Source organism: Clinocottus analis, unplaced genomic scaffold (assembly GCF_023055335.1).
Source record: "Clinocottus analis isolate CAN_PGR_092001 unplaced genomic scaffold, fCliAna1.0.p SCAF_15, whole genome shotgun sequence".
NCBI classification, from domain to species: Eukaryota; Metazoa; Chordata; class Actinopteri; order Perciformes; family Cottidae; genus Clinocottus; species Clinocottus analis.
Window position 1 is genome coordinate 7,845,907 of NW_027175876.1, and position 27,414 is coordinate 7,873,320.

The 27,414-nt window shown below is 43.1% G+C and overlaps 2 protein-coding genes across 2 annotated transcripts; one reads left to right on the forward strand and one right to left on the reverse strand.

Moving 5' to 3' along the window:
- Positions 1-957: 957 nt before the first annotated feature.
- prdm1c (PR domain containing 1c, with ZNF domain) lies at positions 958-9,050 on the reverse strand. Its single transcript, XM_068577343.1, has 7 exons — positions 9,024-9,050; positions 7,407-7,661; positions 5,824-5,943; positions 4,566-4,818; positions 2,089-3,116; positions 1,847-1,975; positions 958-1,522 (listed from the first exon to the last, which is right to left on the reverse strand). The coding sequence occupies exons 1-7, from the start codon at positions 9,048-9,050 to the stop codon at positions 983-985; spliced, it is 2,352 nt and encodes a 783-aa protein (XP_068433444.1). The 3' UTR covers positions 958-982.
- An 11,508-nt stretch (positions 9,051-20,558) lies between these two features.
- prep (prolyl endopeptidase) lies at positions 20,559-27,263 on the forward strand. The gene is made up of 14 exons (XM_068577706.1): positions 20,559-20,771; positions 21,124-21,198; positions 21,591-21,724; positions 21,816-21,946; positions 22,727-22,936; positions 23,265-23,386; positions 23,502-23,607; positions 23,745-23,936; positions 24,055-24,252; positions 24,528-24,631; positions 25,086-25,317; positions 25,400-25,531; positions 25,646-25,802; positions 26,286-27,263. The coding sequence occupies exons 1-14, from the start codon at positions 20,634-20,636 to the stop codon at positions 26,578-26,580; spliced, it is 2,226 nt and encodes a 741-aa protein (XP_068433807.1). The 5' UTR covers positions 20,559-20,633; the 3' UTR covers positions 26,581-27,263.
- Positions 27,264-27,414: the final 151 nt, after the last annotated feature.

Genomic DNA, 27,414 nt, shown 5'->3' on the forward strand with positions numbered 1-27,414 from the left:
CAAGTCTGTCATCAGCATTGCAGATGCATCTGTATGTAATTTATCTCATCACACTTTGAACATTACGCCACCTGACACCCTTTTTAAGTTGTAACGTGAGCATCGCAAAACGCTGCACTGAAACTCCAAGAGCATGCCATGCCAGGCCTTGTATCCCATTGTGTTGTTCTATTTGTGTGTTTCTGTAAAGCATTATTACATGTTTTGGTAAATGGTCTTTTACAATAAGCTATGAGAATGCTATTCAGAAATAATCTAACACCTCTGTTTATATCTTGGAATAAAATGTAAAGTCATCTTTTGTGGGTGTATTGTCGGTCAGATGATTCATAGTGACACCAAAATATAGAGGTTCATGGACAAAAATAGCAGCAAGATCTTATTAATAGTGAAGATATTTTGTTGTGCATTGTTATTTTTCCAGGGTGAAGGTTAGTTACTTACTAGTGGTGAGTGTCCTAAGACTCACAGGATGTTTATCTACATCACCACATTACTACACTACACACACAAAGGCAAGTATATACACGTCGCATGCAAACAAGTGAGGTTTCTTCTGTGATCACTTCAAGGCTTAGCTAACTGACAGGGCATAGTTTAAATGGGGGGCTTATATATGAACACACACATATAAACAGACACACTCACAGTCTAAAACCTGGTTTATGGAAAATCACATGTTTAGATGTTGCTCAATGAAGTTGTTGCAGAGATACAAAAAATGGCTGAAAATTTCACAAAATCGCTACTTACATTTGAGATTTATGGTAGCAACAGAATAAATTAACAAAGATGTGTACATTAAATCAATCCAGTCACTGGGTCAATGCAATGCTGGTGAAGTTTTGATTCTTCACACGCTACAGTCTGTGTAGAGTATAGGCAATCCATGATTGAGATAAGGCTTTACTTCAAATCGGCCAGTAACAGGCAGCTGCTGAGTTGACCTGTAAGGATTATACGGCTGGATTAGCAAGGCTGTTTAGGGCTCTGATATGCAGCCTGACTCCAGCTTGATGCTAGTTGAATGCAGAGGTAAAGGCAGATCAGTAGAACACTCCTTTGATGATTTGTAGTTGGCCAGCTCAGTTTCCTCTTCGTCATCGTGTTGGCCAGAGGTATGAGTCTCCATCTTCCTTATCAGATTAATCACATCCCCCTTGTCCAGCTCGGCCTCTACAGCCATAGCCTCAAGCTGCTCTGCCGCCACACTTATGTCAAACCTCTCGATCTCTGCATTGACCTGGTGTAGCTCCTCCGGCGAGTGTCTGTGGGAGGCCGAGGGGGAGAGAGGACAGAAGCCTTGGAGGTGCACTCGGAGGCTGCAGTAGTGGAGATAGGCACAGGGGCAGCAAGGACACCTGTGAGGTCGTTCTCCAGTGTGGAGGCGCTTGTGGAGCTTGAGATGGACAAATTGAGTGAAGCGGGCGGGGCAGGCCTTGCACTGGTAAGGCCTCTCACCTGAGTGTAGCCGCTGGTGGGTTTTCAAGTTACTAGTGCTACTGAATCGCTTATGGCACACCTGCGTCAAAACAGAGCCAATGAGAACATGTTTTAGAAACAGATATCCCACTGTACAATGGTAAATTTACCTTTTTATGCTTCAATTTGTGTATGGATTGAACAAACATTCTATAACATGTTAATTAGTAAACTTCAGAGGTACAGGTATGCATATTTTGAAATCTTCTGACAGAGCCAGACAAGCTGTTTCTCAATGTTTCTTGTCATAATACTAATCAAACTGACTGTTGTTCTAACCACATATCAATTGTACAAATGTTAGAGTGGAATACATCTTTCCCAAAATGTCAAACAACACCATTCATTTAAGATATAGTTATACCTTGCATTCATGGGGCTTCTCTCCAGTGTGAACCAGGAAGTGTTTCTGCAGGTGGGCCAGCTGAGTGAAGGTCTTACTGCAGGTCTGACACCTGAAGGGACGCTCTCCACTGTGCACTCGCAGATGGACCTGAGGATAGCATGTCAGAGATTAATATTCACTATTTACATTGATTAATGCTGTCATGCCAAGGTAGCAGTCCACTTTTAATGTCAGTTTACAGACAATGTATTTAGGCTTACCTTGAGGTTGGACAGCTGCCCAAAGACCTTTCCACAGACGTTGCACTCATACCGGATCTTTCCATTCTGCCTGGTGAGAGGGTAAGACAAGGTCTTGTACCCAACAATCTGCCCGCCTCGTTTGATCTTCCTGAGGTCCATTGCATCCTCAGTATTGCTCTCAGTGGCAGAGGTAGGTCTTGAAGGGAGGCAGTCTGAAAAGGCGACCACACCAACTGGTGGCGAGCATCCTCCAGGCGAAACAGAGGGCAATGCTCTCCGGATGGAGGGGACCACGGATGAGGCACTAGATGTGGCAGGTATTGGGAGGTCTGTGCGGACATGGCTGGGAGGAGAGTGTTTAAAATCTCTGAGGTGATCTGAGGGGAACCTGAGGTAGTTTGTCCTTTCGGATACAAGGTCCTTGTTGTCTCTGAGCTCACTGGTTGGTGAAAGAATGAGGTCTTGTTTGGTGTTGGATAATGCAAGTGTCATGTCTTTGTGTCTATTGGCCAGAGGATGAAGAAAGTGTGCATAGCCATCAAAAGGCATTACATGAGATGAGAGTGTTAAGTGAGGTTTCAGTCGATCTCTGTAGTACGGGTATGAGTGAGGTAGAACGCTGTTTAGGCCGAGTGAGTAGTGAGGCACCAGATAGGGAGAATGCCTCAGAGCAGGATGAACTCGATCATGCACAGCAGAGTCTTGGTACGGTTTGGCTATAGCAGGGCGTTGACTGGGCTGTAAGGTGAAGTGCAAACTGGAGGGAACAGGACCACTTAGAGCTGGTCTTTTGTCAGCTGAAGGACTACAGAATGACAGAGGTGGTAGAGATGCATATCTATGGCCATGGATGGATTCTGAGTGAGGCTGGATTGGGTACACAACACGGGGACACAGGGGAAAAACTGTTGAGAGGTTGGTCTGCGACAAGGGACTATCCAGACGTTTGGGGCAGGTAGTCACGGATTTGGAAGGCTCATCTCGGAGGATTTCAGAGACGCTGTGTCCTCGTTTCCCTGTTGTCTTCGCGTGTGCCTGACTCGCTTCTGTATAACAAATAGTTGGAGAAATGACATCAGAAACACATTAAATCATTTTTAGAGATTTAGATAGTGTATCATCATTCCTTTGTGTGACACATGCACTCATGACATTCATGTGATTTGGCATGCAAACCGCTTGACCTAAACTGCTATTGGTTCTCGCTCTAGTCCAAAGCCTTATGTGTGTTTTATAAGGAGTGTGTGTGTGTGTGTGTGTGTGCCTTCTCTGTGCACCATCTCCCAGACGTACCCTGACACTCTATGAAAGTGGACACCACATGTGCAACAATAGATGTCTGATCAGGATACAGATAACTTGGAGTTAGTAGGTACAGTATGTCATTTGTAGAGTGCTAGCCAGTAGTTTCTACTATAAGCAGGACAGGATACAAAGGATAAGAAACGTTTTAACTGAAAGTGACTGATGAACCAACGATTTCACCCAGATATAAATATTCCCAAAAATGCTTGATGGTGTGGAACATTTACCCATCAACAATTGACCTAGTGGAGTTTGTTTTCCACTAAAGTCTGCACACAGGTCAACTTTGTGAATCAGGATCTAAACCTGTATTTCAGCTGAGAAATCCCCCCACTCTCCACCCACGAAGTCACAAGGAGCAAAGCGTTATTGACTTACTCCAACGTAGTCAAATGACACAATTTAACAAACAGAGGAAGATAAAATACAAAAGTATGCATGCACATTTCACCTACTCCTGGACACAATTGACATCAACCCACGCACACACAGAGCAACCCTTATCTACTGTGTGCACTCCTGTGTTACCCTCCCCCTCTCCTGAGAGGCCAGCTCTCTGCAAACAAACAGCCGACACTCAGTGAGATATCAATCTGTCAGCAGGTCGTCTTGTCAGGAAGTTCAAGTAGTCACTGGAGCGGTTCCTACTTCTCTTCCTCCTTAAGAGCCAAATAAATAAGAGGAGTCGTGCCAGAGTTCTGTCAGCACCTCAGGCAGCCTCTTGTCTGTGAGCGTGTAAATGAGTATTTTGGTTTGTGCATGTGGCCTCTCTACTAGCATGTGCACTCTTTGTGTTTGTGAATGAAAGCCAAAAGCTTTGTGTGCCAAGGAGCTGCCAGCTGTGTTTCTATGTTGTGTTCAAAAAGGGAAACTGAAACATAGCCTAAAGTCCTGAAATCAGTCTCATTTTACACAAGTACTGTGGCTATACCTGGAGACAGATCATCTTTGCTTTCAGGACTCTACTCTTCTCTATTGTGTGTCCTGCTTCAACAAAAGGGCCATGGGTGGAACCGACAAAGAGTGTGTCAGTCGGTCAGCACTTTGATTGGACGCCTTACTCGACAATAACAGCTGTGTCTCAATGCGTGGGCACAGGAAGGGTTCTTATTAACGTAAGGAGTCCAGAAACACTCAGGCCTTGCACCATCCTGTTCTAAGATAAATTAAGATAAGACTCACAAACTTACCAATATTGTCAATGGCCAGTTGACCCAGTGGAGGGTAGTTGCAGCGCTGTGCAAATTCAGGGCAGTACCACACTAGCAGCTCCTCGCCCAGTTGAAGTGGTTTGATTGTATAGAAGTAGATTTCCAAACCACTCTGGCAGGCGACCAGGTTCTGCTCCTCCACAGAACAAGCTGGGTGGACGTAACGCATCCAGTTGCTCTTCTCTTCGTTCAAACCATCCAGGATGCGATGTAAATGCCCCTCCGAGAAGACCTACAGTATGAGATACATAAATACAACAAGTTGAGAGATAAGTCAGTTGATGATGACATGCTGTGAATCTGAAACCATGATGTCACAGGTTTCCTGATGTGTTTATGGTAAATACTGATGCTGCTTGCTGAGATATTTGTGCCACATGTGTTTGTATTTCACTGTATGACTGGATTATAGTAATAGGTATACTATGTTGCCCACTACGACTCTGACTATTTCCTTTGCCGTGACGTATTGATTACCAAAAAAGGAATTTTAATTCAGCTCCTTTAAAGAGCTATTCCTCCCTATCTTATCATCCCATACAACGGTTCTTTAGGCTGTCTGCTCTTTGAAGCTTTGCTGACACTTGAGTAAAGGCTGTAATGTTAACACATTGTCTGTGTTATGGCTGTTGCACGTTTTGGTTTGGGTGGCATGATTTCAAGGTTGCTGACTCTAAACTGTAGAATTACACAGGCGCTTATGTGTCATGGAAGATGTCCCTGCGCTGCTGATTTGTAACATAACAGCTCTCAGGCTCAAAGCCACTTCCTTGCTTAGTCAGTGTGAGAGTTTATGAGTCTGGCGAAGTGCGGACATATGTATGGTGTATTTACTGGCAGCGATACCGCCGAGAGAAGAGAACCGCTGCGTCACTGAAACCAAACAGCTGTGTGTGTGTGTGTGTGTGTGTGTGTTTATGTGTGTGTGTGTGTGTGTGTGTGTGTGTGTGTGTGTGTGTGTGTGTGTGTGCGCGCGTGTGTGTGTGTGTGACCTCAGGCAGCCATGCAGGGAACTGGCAAACACACATTTACAGTGCATGCACATTTAAACCCATCTGATCCAGCAGCATTTAAAGGTACCCAAGCATCGGCAGGCCGAGGTATACTTTCACAGGATGTCAGGCGTTGACCACAATTGCTAACGCGTGCCACAGCCTCAAAGCAGCGTCTCCAGATGGAGATACAGGATGTGAACACATACCAAGACAAATTTGAGATTCACATGCTGCTCACTTACCCTCCAGAAGTATTTCCTGTCAGCATCTTTCAGCAGTGTTTCATTGGTATAGCTTTCCCCCACCAGAGGGCCAAAACGTGTTCCCTTAGGAATCAGCTCCTTGCTGGTCACCCCAAGCACCTGTTCGACAAGGAGGACATGAAATCATCGAACATCAGAGTGGCTCACAAATTGGAGGCCTGCGCGAGCATCCGGATATACTCAGAGCTGAAAAACCTAATTAGAGGGATGAGATTCTTGGCAATACAGTCCTTCTTAACTCACTCCCTACTCTGTGCTGGTTTTTTTTAGTGATTAACAAAAAGGATCAAGCCCATTCATTTGAAAATTACATTCTCCAGAAAAAAAGAAATAAGCGGCCAATAAATGAGTTGTTGTTATTGACTGTCATGACAAATCTTCCCCAGAGGAAAAAAAGGAGAATTTTGCTCGACTGTGACAGAACGTGTCCGTTACTTCACAAGATGAATATTTCATTAGCCGATCGCCCATGTTATCTTTAGTTTCTCTTCACTATTAAAATTTCACCACCACCCTTGTTCTGCTACCTCCAGGTGTGAAACTCACCCCTCTGTGTCAAGCCTCCAGGATGTGGGAGAGAGGATAAGGTGTCATGGGCACACCCCGACCAGTCAACTGCACTTTGAGCTGGGGGTTTAAATCCCCTAAAGCAATGGTAATGTATTCTCGCTTTCATCTTGGAGCAATACTAGCATGGTGCCCGTAGCTGGATCAACCATTACATGCTTAGTTTACTCCAGTCTATCCAGCTAGTTTTACCCTTGCTTTGTCAAACTGCTCCGTTTGAGGTGCCCTCGTGTCACAGATTACTGTAACATATCCTGTTCTTTGGTGTCGACCAGACTCCAGACAGACCTCATTAGAAGGTCAAAGTGGTGCGACAGGTATTTTGCTTCAGACGCCGAGGCCACTTCCTCTGATCTCACCTGACAAACATTTTTCATCTAGAGAAGCTCAACCTTAATCTCGTTCAAGGAAACCAAATGTTTCCTTGTTATGGATATCCCGCTTGGCTAATCTTTTATCATGTATTTACCATGATATGTACAATGTCCTAGTCCATCCAGTTAAACTTAAACCATCCTCCACTTTATATCCCTATAACTGCCACCCACTTATTCCAGAAGATTGTTTATGGCGCTATCCATAAGGGGGGAACCGGTGCTGGTGCCCTGCTTTACGGTGTAATTGTGTGCTGGGACAAAGGGTTGGCAATCTGCGGTAGTTACTAATCATAGAGACCTCAGGCTGTGCGCTCAGGGGCTTGCCTTTCTCCGTCTTTGCCGCAACACATATATAGCAGTGAGGAAAGGCTGAAATTAGACAACAACATGTCAAGTACTTCCCGCCTGAGGATGGATGAGTGGATGGAAGGATGTTGGAGTGACGCAAGGAGCCGGTAGTTACACAAAACATAAACAACTGCAGTACATGCTTACATGCCACTTAGATGTATTGGGATTATTTCCCTGTGTTGGTTTTTTTTGTAATAGCTCATTTTAACTCCACTTTCTTTGAATTTGAATAACACAGAGACACGAAAGATGTGCTTTGCTGTGTACCTCTGTGGAGCTGTGGCAGCGTTTCAGGGCCAGGTTTCTTGGTAAGGATCTCTCAGCTCGTGTCATGCCGTTGTTTTTGGATGCTTCCTCCAGAAGTTGGTCCTTCACAATGTAAGTGCACTTCTCCTCGTATTTTGCCTCGCTCCATGATGTCATGTCGGCATCCTGTGTCTCAGGCATCGCATGCTGAGACGACCCTGTGCTTTGCGGTGAGCTTTCTGAGGTTAACATGGCTTCAGTGCAGTGAGAGGAGGCCTGCAGAAGAGATAGAGACATAAAGTAGGGAAACATGTTGTCAAATGTCTGTCATTGCAGATAAAACACACACAAAAACATACATCTTATAACTTTTCCTTTTACGTCACAATATAAGGGAAAAATCCCAGACCAAACAAACAACAGCTGGAGTATCAAGGGAAGTGAAGTCTTGAATGGAGCTAAAATTAGATCTCTTAGTGAGATGTGACCCAGAGGAGGCAGGGGAAAGTCAGGGGCGTTAGGGATGTGGCGGAGAATCTACCTTTCCCATCAACTGCTACTACCGGACAAACAAACTTCAAAGTGGAGCCTTCGTGCTTGCTGCCCCTTTGCCCCCACTGTCCCATACATCCTCTTTCCAAATCACAACCCCTGGGCTATAAGGGAGGTTCCTGTGCACGTCAGCCCTGGAGCGGGACCACTTTCACAAGGAAATCAGCGGTCCCAGTGAATCGACCAGACTTCCTCTGAACTAACTGGGACTTGGCTCTCAGCCAGGTCTGAAGTCTCTTTCTCTTTCTTTCTATCTGCTCCTTATTATCTATGCCTGACTTCTGAGGATTATTGTTGTCAGCCACCTCTACTCTGACAATGGCACAACGTCCAGACTGACGGGATAAAGCAGTGAAATAGTGAAAGAGAAGAAGATCTTGTGATTAACAGACAGTGTTGATGTGTGCTTTCTGAGAACTTCCTTTTTCGGGCTCATCAGTTTGTCACTGAGATTGTGATAGATAAGCTTTGTGTGTCGCTAATAAGCACGCATGTGATATCCTGATGTAAGACTAAACTCAAGTTGTAAACTTAAGTTTACAATTCAATACCCAGCCTTAATGGAAAGACCATCATTCCCCTTTTGAAGTTTAAAAAAAAAAGTTTTCTTAATAAATCCAAACTCACACAGTAATCCGACATATATGCTCAATAGTGGCACATATCCTGCAATAACAAAATACATCTATCTCATCTAATTCTCAGAGAGAAACCAAAGGAATGCAGATAAAAGTGCAGCGAGATGAGAATCATAAACGTTTCAAACCCTATTTTCTTTAGAAGTGTGGTGACCACAGCTGACTCGGAATGACTGTCACAAGTGTGACAGTTCACTCCGAAACCATTGAACTCAGTGACGGAGCAGAAAATATATTCTGAAAATCAAGACATGAGTCAACCTCGCACAGCTGTGTGTCGCTCTCTGGACAACATGTAACAGGTTGACTCCAGAAAGCACTTTAAAGCACCTTACTCTGACGTGATGATCCGCGAGACAGTGCCGTAATAAATAATACAGACTCATTAGAACAAGATATAGTCTACATAAACATCACAAAGATGATTTTGAGGGAGATGCATACTTACTGTGAAGCCTTGAGAGGAGCCACACATAAGGCAGGCTGTCAGTGCCCTCCTTGAAAGCTTGAATATGAGCAACCAGTGGCTGTCCTCGGTCTCTTGTCCTCTGTCTCTCTTGCAGTCTCTCAGCAACCTCAGTATCCTGTGTACCTGCGTGTGACTGGCCGCGCAGCTGAACACTCGAGTGTTTGACTCTTCCTCTTGCTTCTTGCACGGGAGGAGGGAAGGTGTGTGCTTGAGACAGAGAGAGAGAGCGATACACTCCCTTTGCCTCTTGCTCTCCCTCCCCCTCGTCCCCTTTGCCCCATGACTCCTCCTTGGAGGGTGCTTGTGTGTGTGTGTGTGTGTGTGTGTGTGTGTGTGTGTGTGTGTGTGTGTCACTCTCTTGCCCCGGGGCGTGAGGCTTTCTCCAGGGTTGCACTGACTGTCACACAGCTATGTCCGGATTAGACAAATACGTCTTCATTTTCTGACAGTCACCCACTCCATCTCTGGGTGAGAAGAAAGCATATCTGCGTTGTGTGTTCGGAAGTGAAGGACGCAGCACAGAGGAGATGAGGTCATTGTGGTGCTTGTGTTGTGTGAGGCAAGGTGTCAAACCTTGTTTTAATGACGGCAATTCTGCTCAATTCAGTTTTAGCTTTTAATTTGTTGTAGGAGATATTATTTACGGTTTAGTCCCTGAAATAACAATGCTTGATCTTCTTCACACTTAATCTTCTATCATAGTGAAAAAGTCAAATGTCTTGAGGGTTTTGCAGATGAATTAGATGGTCAGTTTAAAATGAACAAAATACTTTATAACCCTTAACACTTATTGAGGATACACAAATAACATAAAACTGTTCCTCTCAGCAACAGCTGCAGACTGAAATATTCCAACTTCATGTGTCAGTGTTGCCTGTTTGAGCTCCAGAGAGTACAACAAGGTAAAACAGAACATTAGTATTATCCTAAAAATATGTATGCTGTCAAAAAAAATGTTTCCATCAAAATACTCAGCTACTCAGAAGTGCCAGCTGCTGCAACATGAAACTATGCCATCACTTAAATAGATGTAATATCTTATATTATACATATTAGCATTACTCATATTCTAATAAATAGACATAATAATAATAGCTTTATTTCTAGAACCTTTCCAATACAGCAACTAAAAATAATGGATATCATGCTGTTGAGTTTTGGCGTTTCGTTCCCCCTGAAGCCGTGTAATCATAGACTGTACGGGTGTGTTTTGTGCTGCACACTGGGCAAAACTTTTCCCCGTGTTTTCACTTTCAGGAGACTTGTGTCCAGCTGTCCTTCTGTACGGCTCAGTGGGGGCGAGATCCAGAATGTCTTGACGCTTGTGTCATGCTGTACGTTTATCTGCGGCGCGGCTTTCACGCCGGTCCGCTCCCCCATGGTGCTTTTCTCCAGCGGCAACATTTAACTTGGCAGGCTGCCAGCCAGCTGAAGAATTGTCGGAATTTTCAGACTTGTCATCCACGCTTTTGACGCGTGACACACTGCAACATGTATGCACGTATGTGAGCCGCCTTCCGAAGCAATAAACTTGCCATACTCTTCGATTCCACTTTCTCCACTTCGGCGGGAGTTCGTATTGCCTTGCCATGTGTCAAGTGGAATCTGTTCATATTAGATTCTCCTTTGTTTCTGCTCTGTTTTTTCCTTCTTTTCATGCTTCCTGTTCCTCTCATCACACCTGACCAAGCTGCTAATTAGGGCTGCTGACATGAGCCACCATGTAATTTTAAATCCACCTCTCCCTCGCTGTTTTGCTCTTTCTCATTGCCTTCAGTCATCTCAGTCACCACCTCCTATTCAGCTCTCTCCTCCTCCACCTCCTCTTCCTCCGTAATGCCCCCCGATCTGAACCTTTTCTTTACTACATCTATTACTCATGCACTGTGTGAGTAATTCACGTAATGACCACATGAACTTTTCCTATGAGTCCTTGAGAGGCGTCTGAGCCGAGATTGCACTCATAACTTTGCTTATGTGTGGGTGTGTGCCTTTTAGCGTGAGTATATATTAGCTGGTATTTGGCTCGGACTACCTGATATTTCACATGACATTCTTAGAACGACAGGATGTTGGAGACATGAACATGACTTTGCAAAAAGAGGTGTGTATGGAAATGTTATTTACTATGTTAGACAAGAAGAACAAGCTCACTGTTAGAAGCATTTGTAGGCTACATTCAAACGTGTTGGATAGCATTGTAAATGTCCACAAAAGGCAACACTGACGTTTGCTGAAAAGGGGCCACAGCAGCCGTTTTTTTTTTTTTACAGTTTCACATGAACTGCTATAGATGTTAGCTTTGCTTTAGCAACAGGCACACAAGCTGTGCAAGAGAAGAGCTGTATTGTCAGACTCAGTGATGTCAGTTACACAACAGCACGGGCAACATCTGTCAAAGATTGCCCATCAACCACCAAAAGCTACTGTTCCCACCTAGTAGAGCTGGAGTATCAAAAAGGCTCAGTGTATTGAATTGAGCAATCTTGCCTTTTATTGCTTACAAATTCAACTTTTCATTTGCAAAATAATAGATGTGCATTTCTTAACTGATATTGCCTCAGGTAAAAAGTAAAATACTATATATATATATATATATATATATATATATATATATATATATATATATATATATATATATATATATATACACACACACACACACACACACACACACACACACACACACATATGTATATAATTCCCCATGTGTCAGAATTCCCAGATAGGGATACAATCATGAACCTCTGTGGTTAGATTTAACAGAAAGGAACATTTGCATTTTAGATGTAAGTTTCCATAAACTAGAATACGGAGAACTGCTTGCACACAGACTGAGGATGCCTTCAGGGCCTCTGTAAATGCCGTAGGTATCTTAAGCCCTGTAATTTCTAGGCTTGAGTCTGTACCTGCCTCGGGTCATTTCTCGCAGGAGGACTAAAGGCGACCACTCCTTCCCCGTCACCTCCCCCGAGGATGAGGACAATGCTCTTTGCCAGACATGGCTGAGGCTGAGGCCATTTTATAACCCATTACAGCTGAAATGTTTGACGCAACCTCCACCTCTACCTTTCTTTAAGTTTTATGGCTGACTCAAGGAGAAATGTTTCGCATTCTATCGCAACTATCTTCTTGTCACAGCCCCCTACTCCGACCCATGTCACCCTCACTTTTTCCCCACCATACTGTGCTGTTATCAGCCTGTCAGCCCCGTCAGCTTCCCCGTTCATTTCATGTTGCTTTAAGTGATTGCCTTTGCCGTGCATTACCCTGCACTCTATTCCGCTTGTGGTGGAGAAATCACTCAAATGCACTTTATTGAAATGACAGGTGCAATATGAACTTAAAGCATCTTGAACAGAAAAACAGTGACGGAACTTGTCTCTCTCCATCTTTTTTATCCCCTCTGCTTTCCACTTCAGGTGTGAATGCAAATAAATGTCAGCACCACACCACCCGGCTAGTCTACCGACCGTCTTCCCCCAACCGGTGGATGATCTCCTGTTGACAGGCCGAGGGTTATTATCATGGTTTGAGGACTAAGAGGAATGCTACTGCACTTCAAAACAGATGTCTTTTTAAATCCAGACGAAACCACCCACAGAGATGAGGAGAAGACGTTATCGCCGTACTCAGCTGACCCACAGGCAAAATGTCTGTAGCCTGTGAATGAGCGGTAACGTCCAACGGTGACGACAAAGCAAGGACACGCGTGGACTTACAAAGGCAACACCTGCACACACAGTCTTCAGGGAGCCAAGAAGGGATTACTATTCCAAAAAACAATTTGTGTTTAAATGTGCAACTAGTATAAAGCCAATCTAACGGCAGCCAATGTAATCAGCTTCGTCACTGTGAGCTAAACACTCAACAAAGTCATGAGTGTTTGCTGTCCTGGCTCCTCGATGGGGGAACGAGCTCCCCATTGACGTCAGAAAGTGTCTACGTCTTCTGTCGCTAACTAAAAATACATACTTTTCGACTAAGGAAGTAGCGCGGTACTAGCTCTTTAGTAGCAGTTAAATGTCTCCTACTGATAGAACTTTGTGGTTTGACTTCATTGAAGAAATTGTACTTTGCTGATTCTTGTTGTTCTGAGTTTGTACTCACGGTTCAATGCACGTTTTGTAAGTCGCTTTGGGTAAAAGCGTCAGCTAAATGAAAATGTAATGTAAATCATGAATCATTTTGAATATACTTTGGCTACAATTTGAGACTTACATCCCCACTTCTGTATTTAAATGAGATAAATCTAAATCAGGCGTTAGCCTCTTTTATGCATAATTAGTATTGTTAGAGTGTGAGGTGACTTACGTGCACAGAATATGAAAGTGTCAGCGAGGAAATGTAATTAACATACTCACGGGCTGTCCGGGTGTCAGGTGGAGGAGTCTGCGGTGTAATTGACGTTCCAGTCTGGAACATTTGTCAAGTGTCCTTCTGTCTCTCTCGTGTTCACAAACATCGCTCTGGATTAACTGGAAGAGCAGCTGCTGACACTGCTCTACTAGTTCGATATGACGGCCAGAGATGGGGGCGAAACACAGTCACAATAACCCCATGCATGGTTAGTTGAGTTTGTATTGCAGCTATTCATCCTCAACAATGTTATATAAGATATTCTGCATGATGTGACAACTGTGCATTCCACCTTTCAGACATGCATTTATTCTTGTGACTTGTGATAACGTTTTTTTGTGACCTCGCAAACATATTGTTTCAAAACAAACAAGCTTTTTCCAGTTCTTTCAACCACATCTCATCTTTAGTTACAGCAAAGATTGTTTTTGTCCTCTTTGATCTTTTTCCAGCCGAGGGTCCTTGCTGTTTAACCATCAGGCCTTTGGTTTTCTTGACATCCATCACAATAATCCTAAATTATCTGTAGATTGTCACAGGTTTTTTTTTAAACTTTATTTTACTCTGTGTAATATGGTTTGATTCCTTCCTAATCTTGAGATTTTTTGTACAATACATGAATATTGAAGTTTATTTCTATTAACCATTTTCAAGCATTCACCAAAAAGACATGAACATGTTTAAAACACATGTACGAAGGCAATGAAGTTGTTATTAATAAGAAGCACTGTCGTCCCCCAAGAGCTCAACCCGCTGCTTTTGACACTTGATTTCATCATACCGTTAAAAAAAAAATCCTTTCTGGGTATTTGGTCTCGAGTTACCTTTTCACACTTGCTTTTCACTTCTGATGTAACATAATTTCCTTTTAACATGACCTTCCGGAAGAAATGCTGGAGGGGCTTTTTAACCACTTTTACCCAGAAATTATTGCCCAATATGCTTTATTTTGACCTTCTACTTTTTCCAGCTCAATTTCTCTCAAATTTCAGCACTGAAAACGTTTTGACCTCAGTTTCCTGACTGAACACCAGATCGACTGACTTCTTTAGGAGGAAGTGTAGACCCCCAGGAGCCGCACCTGACCTTATTAAAAGGCTCCTCGCATTGTTTTGTCTTCCTCTTGATTACTAAGGCAGACTGTGATAATGACCAGCACTGAGACGCATCATCCGGGAAGGATGCAAACAAATGTGTACTCACACAAACACACACAGCTAAAAATGTGTTTTCCCCTCTCCGACAAAAGAAAGCACAGATACTACATGTGATGAAGTTACAAGAAATGGTGACAAACGATCGGATGATGCATTTCTCGTGTCGGCCTGTCTGGTTGTCTGTGTCTCTGTCCATTCGTCTCTCAGGAGCAGCGAGCTGGTTCAGCTCAGCCTGAGTTTGCTGTTCTCAGATTCCTGCCATATTTCTGGATGGTCGCTGAACAAACAGAGGTGAACTTGATCCATGCTGTCACTGTGGCACGGGGTAGAGTTTCCTTTAACTCTCTCTCTCTCTCTCTTGCACACACACAGCGAGAGAGAAAGACACATACACACACCTTCCTTCCTGATATCCCAAATAAAGACACAGGAAGCTCGACTGTGACCCCCTGCATGAGCTGATGCAATATGCTTGTGTATAAATGCATATTCATGGATGCACGTTCTTTGCTGTGTGCCTCTCATCCCGTGTGAGTGTCACCGTGTCTGAGACTGTAGTCGTTGTTACAGACATGGATCAGCTGGATAGTTTTTTCTTCATGATATCTAAATAAACCTTTTCAAAGAAAGTGAAACCTGAATAAGAGGAGCCAGTCGCTGCATCAATAATGATGTAAAAGAGTTTTCATTGATAAAAATGTTTCCTGTGTCAGGAAGACAGAGGGAGTGTAAGGTTCAAACTAAAGGAATAGTTCCACATTTTGGGAAATATATGTTTTTCTCCCCAGATAGAGAAGATTGCTGCCACTTTAGGTATTGAGATTGAATTCAGTTCATTTTGTAGAGCCCAGAATCACAAATTCAAATTTGCCTCAAAGGGCTTTACAATCTGTACACGTACGACATCCTCTGTCCCAGGACCTCACATCGGATCAGAAAGAACTCCCCCCAAAAATAGAAAAAAACCTTTCACATGATTAAAAGAAAGAAACCTTCAGGAGAGCAACAGAGGAAGATCCCTCTGCCCAGATAGACAGAAGCAATGGATACGTAACAGAGTTACATCTGCTCATCAAACTCTCTGCAAACACCTGAAGATGCATATTTGTCGGCCTATTCCTTTAATCTATAGCCTCCGTGTTGCATTCATGGACTGATGATGATGCAATAATGTGATTTCTTCATTGAGCAAGAGCACAATAGGAGTGTGCGTAAAGGGTTTGAGTCGACCGCTCAGGAATGGTGTCCATTATAAAAGGGGAACTTTACTACCACTCAGTGACAACATCAATGACATCACCAGGTGCCACAGTGTCTGTTTGCATGTCTCAGTCTGTGTCTGACACTCCTATACACTCATGCACAGACGCACACTCTCTCTATTTTAGGACCATTCAGACAGCACTGTCCTCCACCTGTCTCCAGTGTTACCTGCCCCAGTCATTAACAGGGTCCCAGATCCCCACTGTAAGTGCACATGTCAACAGTGAAATTACAGGGCATGCACACACACATATTTGTTTTGCTTTTAAAAGGGTAATATCCGTCTGCACGCAAGCGATACATTCATTCTCCCCTCCTCCTTTTCTTTTTTTTTTTGTGACAAACCCAGAAAACAAAGCAGGTGAGGTTCAAACAGAAAGAAGATGAAGAGAAGAGATGTGTAGAGATGATGGACACACACATAGGTGTGTGTGTGTGTGTGTGTGTGTGTGTGTGTGTGTGTGTGTGTGTGTGTGTGTGTGTGTGTGTGTGTGTGTGTGTTTGTGTAATGACAAGGGAAAAGTCCGTTTTGTCCGCCCTGATTCTCCGGACTGTGCGGACTTCACCTGATTACAAACCAGTGTCATTAGATCTCAGCTTTGTTCTCCGGCTATAGTTTGCTCCGGTCGAACTAATTAAGACAAGAAAGTCTTTTCAGATCTCTGAGGTAAGAGTCTAGACATGTGCAGGCCGTCAGTCTTTGGCAAGACTTTAAGGTTTGAGTATTGTGGGAAAGAGTGCCCGAACAAGTTCGACGAGGAGGAAAACACAGACACAAATCTCTTTGAATGAAAGATAGAGATCTATTTTCAGACGATGACGTCAGCCTTTCTTTTGACAGTATGAATATGCACACACATTTGAAAACACCCAGGAAAGTTGTGTATTTGTAAAACTCTCTTTTCATCCTCACCTCTTTCACCAAGTTGTTTTTTGGGAATCCTGAGTGCTCTCTTTCCCTTTTCAATATGATCACTACAAACAATGGCAAACTTCCCTTCTCCCCTGGCTGATTGACTCAGCTTTATTGTCGCTCTCATCATGTGTTTTCTGCTGAAAGAACTCGTGACTGCATCTGAATAGATACTGACAGAACCTTATTAAATGTGTCATTGCTGTCATCCTGGAGAAGACAGAAATGAAGTCACCACTGGACAACATTGGACTTGTTTGCAAAGTTCAAATCAAAAGTAATGGCCGTTCTTTTGTCAATGATCAACACTTGATGGGAGTCAAAACATGAAGCAACTTTGAACAACCCCAGTGAGCAAACATGCTCTATATGCATGATGACAAATGCATTTCGAATTTCCTTTCATTTACGCACCAATCACATCCGTCTTCCGTGCGCGCTGTAATTTCCCTGACGGGATCCTCATAACATCCTGTTGTCTGAGGACATCTGAGGGGCCAGGTTGGACTGACCCTCCACCACATGACACACAGGACAGAGCAGAGACTGTTATCCCGGCTAATGACAGCCGAAAGACAGAGAGAGGCAGGAAGCTGTCCCCTGTGATCTCTGTATTTAAAAGAGTCCTTATTATTGCTTGTGTATTGTTTTGTCGCGTTGGGATCCCTTTGGACTATTATTAAGTTAAGGGACTGCGACTACAGACTTTAGCTGGTGAGCTATCAGAAAAGACACATGGACGTCCCTTATTGCTGATTATGGTGTTTGTGATGAAAAATAAAAAAGCAAATACTACCCATTACATTGTATTTTTATAACATAAACTGCCACATCGGCCTTGGGCTTGTGTCCCAACGCAGTCTCTCTGTTTCTATGAACAAATTAATAGCAGAATAATCCTGTTTACGGAGAAAACATTTCCTCAAGTTCAAACATACTTTCAGCTTGTTGTTGTTCAGCATGCTGATGTTTAATTTACATGATGTTTACGATCTCAGTTTTGTTACATCAGGATGCTAACATGTACAAAGTAGCACAGAACATAATGAAGTATATCCTGTTTTATACAGACACTGTAAAAAAAAAAAAAAAAACAACCAAAAGAGCCACAGAGGAGGAATCCATTATGGACTTGCAAGAGACAGAAGTAGCAGGAGTATGTAATATGAAGTAAATATTAACCTTAATCTGTACTGCCTTCGACTCTTAGACGCTTAATAAAGAGGATCCAAATAATAATGTCGAGGTGGTGCTTGCTGCCAGACGTTATTGTTGACGTCAGAATGTGTCAAGAGTCCTGGGTGAGTTTAAACAACGAGCCCATGAGAGAAGGTAGAAGCTTCCAAAAGCCTGATGGATATCAGAAAACGGTTGCAACTTGTTTTTGGTGAATGTCCGTGCAGGCTTCCAAGAAAATAATGTCTCTGTTAGCGTTGTAATATCTCGTCAACTCATCTCTTTTGATTTCCATGCTCAACAGTTTCCTTTCGGCTTACACTTCTAACTGAGGTTTCACAGGGGCCACTCAGAGCGAAGCCACAGAGATTTATGAATGAGTTAACCTTGTGGTAACCCTGTGCAGTGAAACACAACAGGTGGTCATCCTCCTTTGTCCGGCCCAACAGAGACAGGTGCTTCCGACTATGAGGGACAGATCACTGTTGACTCTGGACAATGGAGGAAAACAGAGGAACAAGAAGGTCTAATTCATGCATGGCAACTTCCAGCCCAGCCCCACTCTTTGTCGAACACACAAATGCATAAACCCACCCACTCCACGAACATACAAAAGTCCATAATTTAATGGAAACACAAACACCCTCATTCAAACTGTCATTGTTTTTCCCTCCGTTTTGTTAAGGAAACAGAGGCGTCAGAGGACAATAGTTCTGTGACCCATATCTGAGCCTGACGCGGGCAAACAGGAAGAGATCCCCTTTGCATAGAGGGGTATTCCTGCCTCCAGCTTAAGGAAAGAAAGAAGAATGGAGTAGGGGAAGAGGGGGCGGGGGGGTGCAGGGAACATCCTTGGACCAAAAACATCCAATTTGGATACCAAGGGTCCACAAGAAAAGACCAAAATCTCTCATTATGACACATCCCAACAACAACTATGCATTTTCTTTAGAAAGAAAAGCAATCCTCCTGGACTCAAATCCTCTCTTTCTTCACTTTCACTGTGTGACAATGGTTAAGAACCGACTCATCTTTGTCTAAAATCTGGCTTAGCAGCGTGACAGCTCTGACACGCTTCAAGCTGAATCCGAAAGTAACAACACTTTGGAGACATCTGACTGTATGATCAGCCGTGGTATCCAAACAATGTGTTTCATTTTCTACTGTGTAATTAAACCTGTTTCAAGGCTCTTATCTGCATAGCTGTAGAATGGCTTGCAGTCACAATGTGGCAGAAGACGTCATAGAGGATTTACACAACACATTCAACAAGTTAGCCTCTGTACGTCACCATAGAAGAATATAGACTGTAACAAATATTTTTGCAATTTTACATGTAACAACCGTATCGAACCGAAGATCCCAGATAATTATTTTTTCAGAAAGACATATATGATAATGAATTACGCACTTCAGTGGATCCACTCATTTCCTCCTGGTAAATGCTACCTCGGGGTAACTTATCCCATCAGTCACTGTGTAAGAGTAGGTGCCGGTGATAACGATGGTCAAATCAGGATTGATTGATTAAGTAAGGAGAGGAAGGAAGAGAGGGGAGGATGACGAGCAGAAAGAAAGAAGAGTGAAGGGTTGACCCCGATCCTCTTCTGCCTCGTAGATAAGAGTGGTGATGGAGACTCCCGATGGAATTATAACCTTTAACTCAAGGTGCAGCTTCCCAATATATGCAACTATATACATCTGAGTGAGACAAGATTTTAAAATAGTCTTATTTGTTCCATAAATACTTTTGCTTTATTTTGTAGATTTGATAGAGCTTGATTGCCATTATAGTCGTCAATACAGTGCACTTTTAAACATCAACTGGGGTACAAATGATATTTTGATTTTACCTTTATTTATTTTATCTGAAGTTGGTGAATAAAAACACTATCAAAAAACAAAAACAAAAGAAAGGCATCTTTCTGAGCTTTCGTTACTCATACCAAATATGTTTAATATCAAATAATTGAAGAATTACTATCCCTGAATTATAAGATAAACATAAATCACTTAAATGTTTCCAGAACAACGCACTAACAGCTAATCCATCAACTGTTTGAGGGGTGATGTTAGCTCGTGCATGAAATAAAATTTTAAAAAAACATGACTTTTGAACATGTATTCAAATGTCCCAAAAGTGCTTTTTGACATTTTCAACCTCCATAAAGGTATATTCTTTGTGCAACAGTAAAGTGCAGCTACACCATGTAAGCTACACCATGCTACACCATGTAAACCCAATTAGGGGTAAATTAGTCACAGACTCTTTAATTTATTCATGAATAAATCAATGAGTAAATTACATATGCAGCTTGTTACAACGAGCCTGTATGCATATTAACAGGAGAACGATAAAAGAGTTAAATGGTGTAGCGATACTGATTTTAGCTTTTATAGCACATCACAGACATTTTAAAGAGAGAGAATCTGTATTAATGGTTGAATTATGCTCATTGGACTGGTTTTAACTGGAAAAACTGGGTTAATTAAATACTCACTTCTTTTCATCTCTCGTTGTCTTCTATAGTTTACAAACGCACGCTGTCTTTCTTCTCATTCAGCCCATCTTCTCTGCGTGCTGTTATCGCTATTCGCCGGTAGAGGGCGCTCTAACATCTGCTCTGATCCCGCAGCAGCTGCCGCGGCGCTCTCTTTAAACCCCTCGTTGGCTGTTAGTAAGCGGAGCATCTGCCAAAAGCTCTCAGCCTATTAAAGTTAATGTTTTACGGCATCCACAGGATCATTTCAAAACCGCCACTTCAGTCTTTGAGGCAGCTTATTTTGTTACGCAATTCCCGAAAACTGTCCTCCAAAATGTCCTTTCAGTACCCGCAGGCGTACCGTGACGACGCAGTCGTAAGTACATGTAGTTAGCTAGCGAGCCTCCCGTGCTAATACGCCGGGATGCTTCATCATCACGCTTTTTCATTCATAGGAGCGAGCGTCTGCTTTGTTTGGATGCTAGTTAGCTTAGCCTGGTTTGACAACACACACTGACTTGTTGACAAAATGTTGACAGCCGTTCCCTGATTCAGCCTATTTATAACGTTAGCGTACATTTCCTTTGCTCTTTGGCTAACGTTGCTCACCCACCAGGCTCGTGGCAGCTTGACAGCACCAGCGTGTCTTTTTGTTTTGCCACACCTAACGTACGTTAGCTCGCTGGTTCACGTCTTAACGGCTCTCATTACGGTTTCATCTGTTCCAGGTGGACTGCTACCATGGCTCCAAAGTACCCGATCCGTACAACTGGCTGGAGGACCCGGACAGTGAAAAGACGCAGGTAAGTTAACGTTTGTCCTTATTTTTTTGTTATTACCTTTTTTTTATGAGTGAGCTAGACTTCCAGTTAGACACTGAGGACATACATGCTTCACTGTTATTTCTGTTCTGATATTTTGTTGGTCTCGTGTTGTATAATTGGTGAGGAGTGTAAGTCACTCTTGCTGTTCTGCACTCATAACCATCATTTCTAAAATTTGTTGATGTCACCAATGTTCACTAAACTGAATAAATGAGTTGAGTAGAACCTGCTTGTTGTTGTAAAAACACATGTTCTGGTTTTACTCAAAAAGTATTCAGATAAATTATTACATCTGCTTATTTAAACTGACTGCCAAGATGATGGTGCATTGATCTAAAAAAAACCCTGGGTGTTGTGTGTTCCTCTAACAGGCCTTCGTCAGCGCTCAGAACCAGCTGACTGTGCCATTCTTGGAGCGGTGTGAGGTGCGGGACCTGTTCAAAGAGCGCATGACTGAGCTGTATGACTACCCCAAGTACAGCTGTCCCTTCAAGAGGGGCAACCGGTGAGCCACAACAGATTCACGTTTTTGTACTTCAACACATCAGGGATATTCCTTTTGTACCTTTTTTAACAATGCCTCTCTTCATTTTCAGGTACTTTCATTTTTACAACACAGGCCTCCAAAACCAGAGTGTGATGTACCTGCAGGAGAGCCTGGATGCTGAGCCGACGGTTTTCTTGGATCCAAACACATTTTCTGATGATGGAACCGTTGCCCTGCGAGGTATATCAGCAAAGCCCTGTATTTTTCTTGTAATTCTATCCTAATTTTTTTTGGAAATCTTTTGTATTTCTGCTCCATCCGTCCATTATCCAAACCGCTTATCCTGTTTAGGGTCACAGGGTGCTGGAGCCGATCCCAGCTGTCATTGGGCGAAGGCAGGGTTCACCCTGGAGAAGTCGCCAGTCTATCACAGGGCACATATAGAGACAGACAAGCATTTATGCTCACATTCATACCTACGGGCAATTTAGAGTCCACTTAACCTAAGTTTCTGCTCCACATTATATATTTCAAGACAAGTTTATTTGTATAGCACATTCAACAACAACGCGAGTCAAAGTGCTTAACCTAAAACCATTAAAAGAAGATTCAAAAACAGTTAAGAAAACATGAAAACAGTCAAGAAAAAAACTAAAAAGAAAATGAATCAAAGTTGCAGTACAATTAAGAAATAAAATGCGGTAGTGAGATGCAGCAACTGAGCCTGTTCAATTGTAGGCAACCTCCAAACAGAACAGTCTTCAATCTGGATTTGAAACAGCTGAGGGATTTCAGTAGCCATTATAATAATAATTGCTGCATTTCAATGCAAAGCCTTTGTCGAATGTCCTGGCACAGATTGTCAAATTAGTTACCTGATATGGCAATGATGACTGCATTTTTGAATATGTTATGTCTAGAAATAGCCTGCTATTCATAGCATCCACATTGACCACTAAACAAAGCGTCTCAGCTTTCCCTGATGTCTTTGTAAACGGGCTGTTCTGTTCCTATTTTAAGGATACGCGTTCTCTGAGGACGGGGAGTACCTGGCTTATGGCACCAGCGCCAGTGGTTCAGACTGGGTGGAGATTCACTTCCTGCAGGTGGAAGGTGCCAAGCCTCGGGAGGACCTCCTGGAGCGGGTCAAGTTCAGCTGCATGTCCTGGACTCATGATGGGAAGGGACTTTTCTACAACTCCTACCCAAAGCAGGAGGGCAAGAGTGACGGTGAGATCAAATATTCAAATCTTTGAACTTTGTTGTAACTAAAAAAAAATGGTAAGGCTCAATACTTGACACAAACATTTCAGACGAAAGATGAAAATTGATTATTTGAAGAAGGAAAAAAAAGTGATTTCCAGTTTTCTTCCATGTCTTGTATGTGCTTCTCTGTTTAGTCTGGCTTTGTAGCATCTACTGCTATCACAACTTTGCTGTATTAGTGTTTCTGCAATCCACACCCACTTCACGTCCCCTTACCAGCCTCATCCTGTGATATTTATGTGTTTGCCACCACTAGGGGGCAATGCTGAAAGTACGATGTTTTATCTCCTAGGCACTGAGACCTCCACCAACCTGCACCAGAAGCTATACTTCCATGTTTTGGGGACTCCGCAGTCTGAAGACGTGTTGTGCGCAGAATTTCCTGACAACCCTAAATGGATGGCTGGAGCTGAGGTATGCCATAATCTATTTTTCTTGCTCCTAAAAATATAAAACAAATGAAGAAGTCAGACAGTGCATGTGTTAATTGATATTCAGGTTGGGTTCACTGTTTGTATGTGTATTGCAGGTATCAGACGATGGACGCTACCTGCTGCTCTCTATCAGGGAAGGTTGTGATCCGGTCAACAGACTGTGGTATTGTGACCTTAAAACCACTCCTCAGGGTATTACAGGTATGTTGACTAGTACTAACTTGTTGAATTTTTCTCAGTCTGATCCAAAAAGCACTTCCTCATTAGCTTTTCATTGTCTGTTATGTGCATGTTTAGCGCTGTCGTCATGTAACTCAAATACTACTCCTCATGTTTAGGACTTTTGCCTTGGGTGAAGTTAATCGATAACTTTGACGCTGAGTACGAGTACGTGACCAATGAGGGCACGTTGTTCACATTCAAGACCAACCTCGACGCCCCGCGTTACCGCCTCATCAACATCGACTTTGCCTCTCCAGCGCAGAGCAACTGGAAAGAGCTCATCCCTCAACATGACAAGGACGTTATTGGTGAGCTGCTGCAACATTCATGTGACCTGCACAATTGACATATTGGGAATAAATGTTAAAAATGTTTTTCATGTCTATAGAAATAGACCCTTAAACTTATGTCTTGTTTCATCTGCAGTGTTCGCCACCTGCACATACTCCAGCTACCTATTTGTGTGTTTCCTCCACGACGTGAAGAATGTTTTGAAAATGTACCGTCTGAGCTCGGGGGAGGAGCTGAGGACCTTCCCTCTCGATGTCGGCTCTGTGGTCGGTTTCACAGGACGGAAGAGGGATTCAGAGATCTTTTACTATTTCACCTCCTTCCTGTCCCCAGGTACGAGATCACTAAATACGTGTTATGTGTGTATAACTGCTGGGTTTCTGTGGTAGTTGTAGATGCTGTCACTTTATAACATCTCTTGTTTAAAGGGGTTAAAAACCTGCTCACAATTCTCCATAACATGTTTGTAATTTTAGACGCATACAACTCAAGTCAGTGGGATTACATATGCTTTAAATTGTTTCGTTGCATGTTGCCTACTGTATATGGATAAAATGAATGTGCTTTTAAAGTGATATAAAGATTGGATGATACGTTTTCTTCTTCAGCCATCATTTACCACTGCGACCTGACTCAGGAGCCGCTGCAGCCGCACATCTTCAGAGAGGTCACTGTCAAAGGCTTCAGCCCCTCAGACTACCAGACCACCCAGGTAACGAGAGCATGCCATTATGTGTACACTGTTTCTGTCATTTCTAGCGTTAAATTCTGCTTGTTTTTTTTTTTCGGGGGGTATTAAGTTAAAGTTAAGGCAGTTGAGCTTCTGGACGTGTGGAGTCTTATATTTCCACTGAGGACACCGGCTCCAGAAATAACATTGTAACAGTGAAATTAAGCAGGACACCAAGGACAGACTTTGCTACAAGAGTCTCTCCGTCCTCTCCTTTCATCTGATTTAGACACAAAGACAGATGGATTGTCAAGAATAGCTTCATTGCTAAATCCTCATTAGCACCAGGACAAACACTGATGAAGATAATGTGTTTGTTCATACCATGTTCACTGCTCCCATCTGTCTCCAAGACAACCATTCCCTCTCATTTCCTGGCTTTTGTTTCCAGTCCTTTTTATGTACCTGATGCCGTGTCTTCCATGTTTTTTGCCAGATCTTCTATTCCTCCAAGGATGGCACTCAAATCCCCATGTTTATCATTCATAAGAAGGGCATCAAGTTGGATGGCTCCCATCCAGGTTTTCTCTACGGCTATGGCGGTTTTAACATATCCATCACACCGAGCTACAGCGTCTCTCGACTCATCTTTGTCAGACACCTGGGAGGAGTCCTGGCTGTTGCCAACATTCGAGGAGGAGGGGAGTATGGGGAGACCTGGCACAAAGGTGAGAGGAATTGTTCTCCATCTCGTTTGTTGATACCAGTGCAAACCCCCTCCTTTACATACTTTATTTCTTCCTCTTTTAGCTGGCATGTTGGCCAACAAGCAGAACTGCTTCACAGACTTCCAGTGTGCGGCTGAATATCTCGTCAAAGAGGGATATACTTCTTCTTCCAAGCTGACTATAAATGGAGGCTCTAACGGTGGCCTGCTTGTAGGTATGTCCACTGCTGGCTGAGGAACAACGTAGAGTACGCAGAGCAAGAATCCTCGAACGGCTTCAGCGTGCAGTCACTAGTCTGGTGTGTCTGACTGTGTGTTTCATCTCTCAGCGGCCTGCGTGAACCAGCGGCCCGAGCTGTTCGGCTGTGCTGTCGCTCAGGTGGGCGTCATGGACATGCTGAAATTCCACAAGTTCACCATTGGTCACGCCTGGACCACTGACTTTGGTTGTTCTGAAAACAACGAGCAGTTTGATTGTCTCATAAAGTAAGTGCTCGGTAACTTTACATACTGCAGCTGCATTTTCAAAGTAGGTACTGTTGCATGCAGTAAGCATTCAATCGGTGCATGCTGTGACATTGACATGCAGTACTAGGACAACCTGTTATGTTTTACTCTTTTACATCCACACTCAAGGTAAAAAAATCAATTAGTAAATGAATAAAGAGAAACATACAAATGTATTGTCTATTTTATGGTGCAATTATATAAACTATAAATATTTGAACTATTTGTGTTGTGTATTGAGATGGATCAAGAATAATAACATGGCCATAGTTGGTCTTGCTGGTCTCGTTAGGTCATATAGAAGCGTCAGTATTCAATTGAGAATGCTTCATAACCAGTTAAAGGTTCCTCATCGAAACTTTAAGTGGTTTATTTGCCCTTACCAACAAACAGCTTGTTTATATTTACTTAAACTTGTGCTAATATCTGAACTCCGTACTTTCCAATGCTTTTCTTTGCCAGATACTCCCCGCTCCACAACATCCGTATCCCAGAAAGCAACGGGGTCCAGTACCCTGCAGTGCTCCTGCTGACGGGGGACCACGACGACCGCGTGGTGCCTCTCCATTCCCTCAAATACATCGCCACCCTGCAGCACATCGTAGGCCGCAGCCCCAAGCAGTTGAACCCTCTGTTCATCCTCGTGGACACAAAGTCGGGCCACGGCGCCGGCAAGCCCACCAGCAAGGTCATCCAGGAGGTGGCTGACACCTACGCCTTCATCGCTCGCTGTCTCAACATCTCCTGGGTCAAATAACTTGTCTTCTTCCTCTACTCAAGTCATCTTTGGAATACTGCGCACACCAGCTGTCCACGGTTTCTTTATCACTTCACACCAACAATATACTGGACCTTTTAACTCCCGTTTACACAGCCACCATTGCACTACTACATCTTTTTTTATGTATTTTTGTCTCTCCCTCCCCTCCCTGTGTGTGAGCCTGTTCCAGACTCACCAGGAGTTGCCTCGGTGACGCCTGCACACAACCTTAAGCCAACATGCAGCACCCACAGCTAACCAACCGCCTCTTTTAGGCCATGTTTGTAGTCCTAAGGAAACAGAATGACTACATTCTGATGGGTGTGTCAAGGGAAGTGATGCCTTCAACCATGACATCAAAGTGGCGAAAGGTTATTAGTAAATTGTTTCTGCGTCCTCTGGTTGTTCAACATGATGCATATTATTTATTTTACGTTTGCGTTACAGAATGGATGTTGAGTGACTCAAGCATGTACAAATGGAGTGCAAATGATGACACCGCAAAACAAGCGTTGTTTGTGTGTGTGTGTGTGTGTGTGAGTGTGAGAGAAAATGTCAGTTCCCCCTTTTCTTTCAGACAGATAATAATTTCTACCTCTCAATATGTGCTGGTTGTTTGCCTTTTTAAAGGAAAATAAAATACATTGCCACATTACAATAAACAACTTTTTAAACGGTGATTCATCGTGCCCATTTATTCTGTCATGAAGAAATATATTTAATGATGGAGCAAAGTGCCGCTTGAGCTCTAAAATAAAAAAGAGCAAAGTGCCGCTTACTACATGTTTTTTTTTCTGGGTTGCATTTAGTTTCTTTATATTATATTTACAG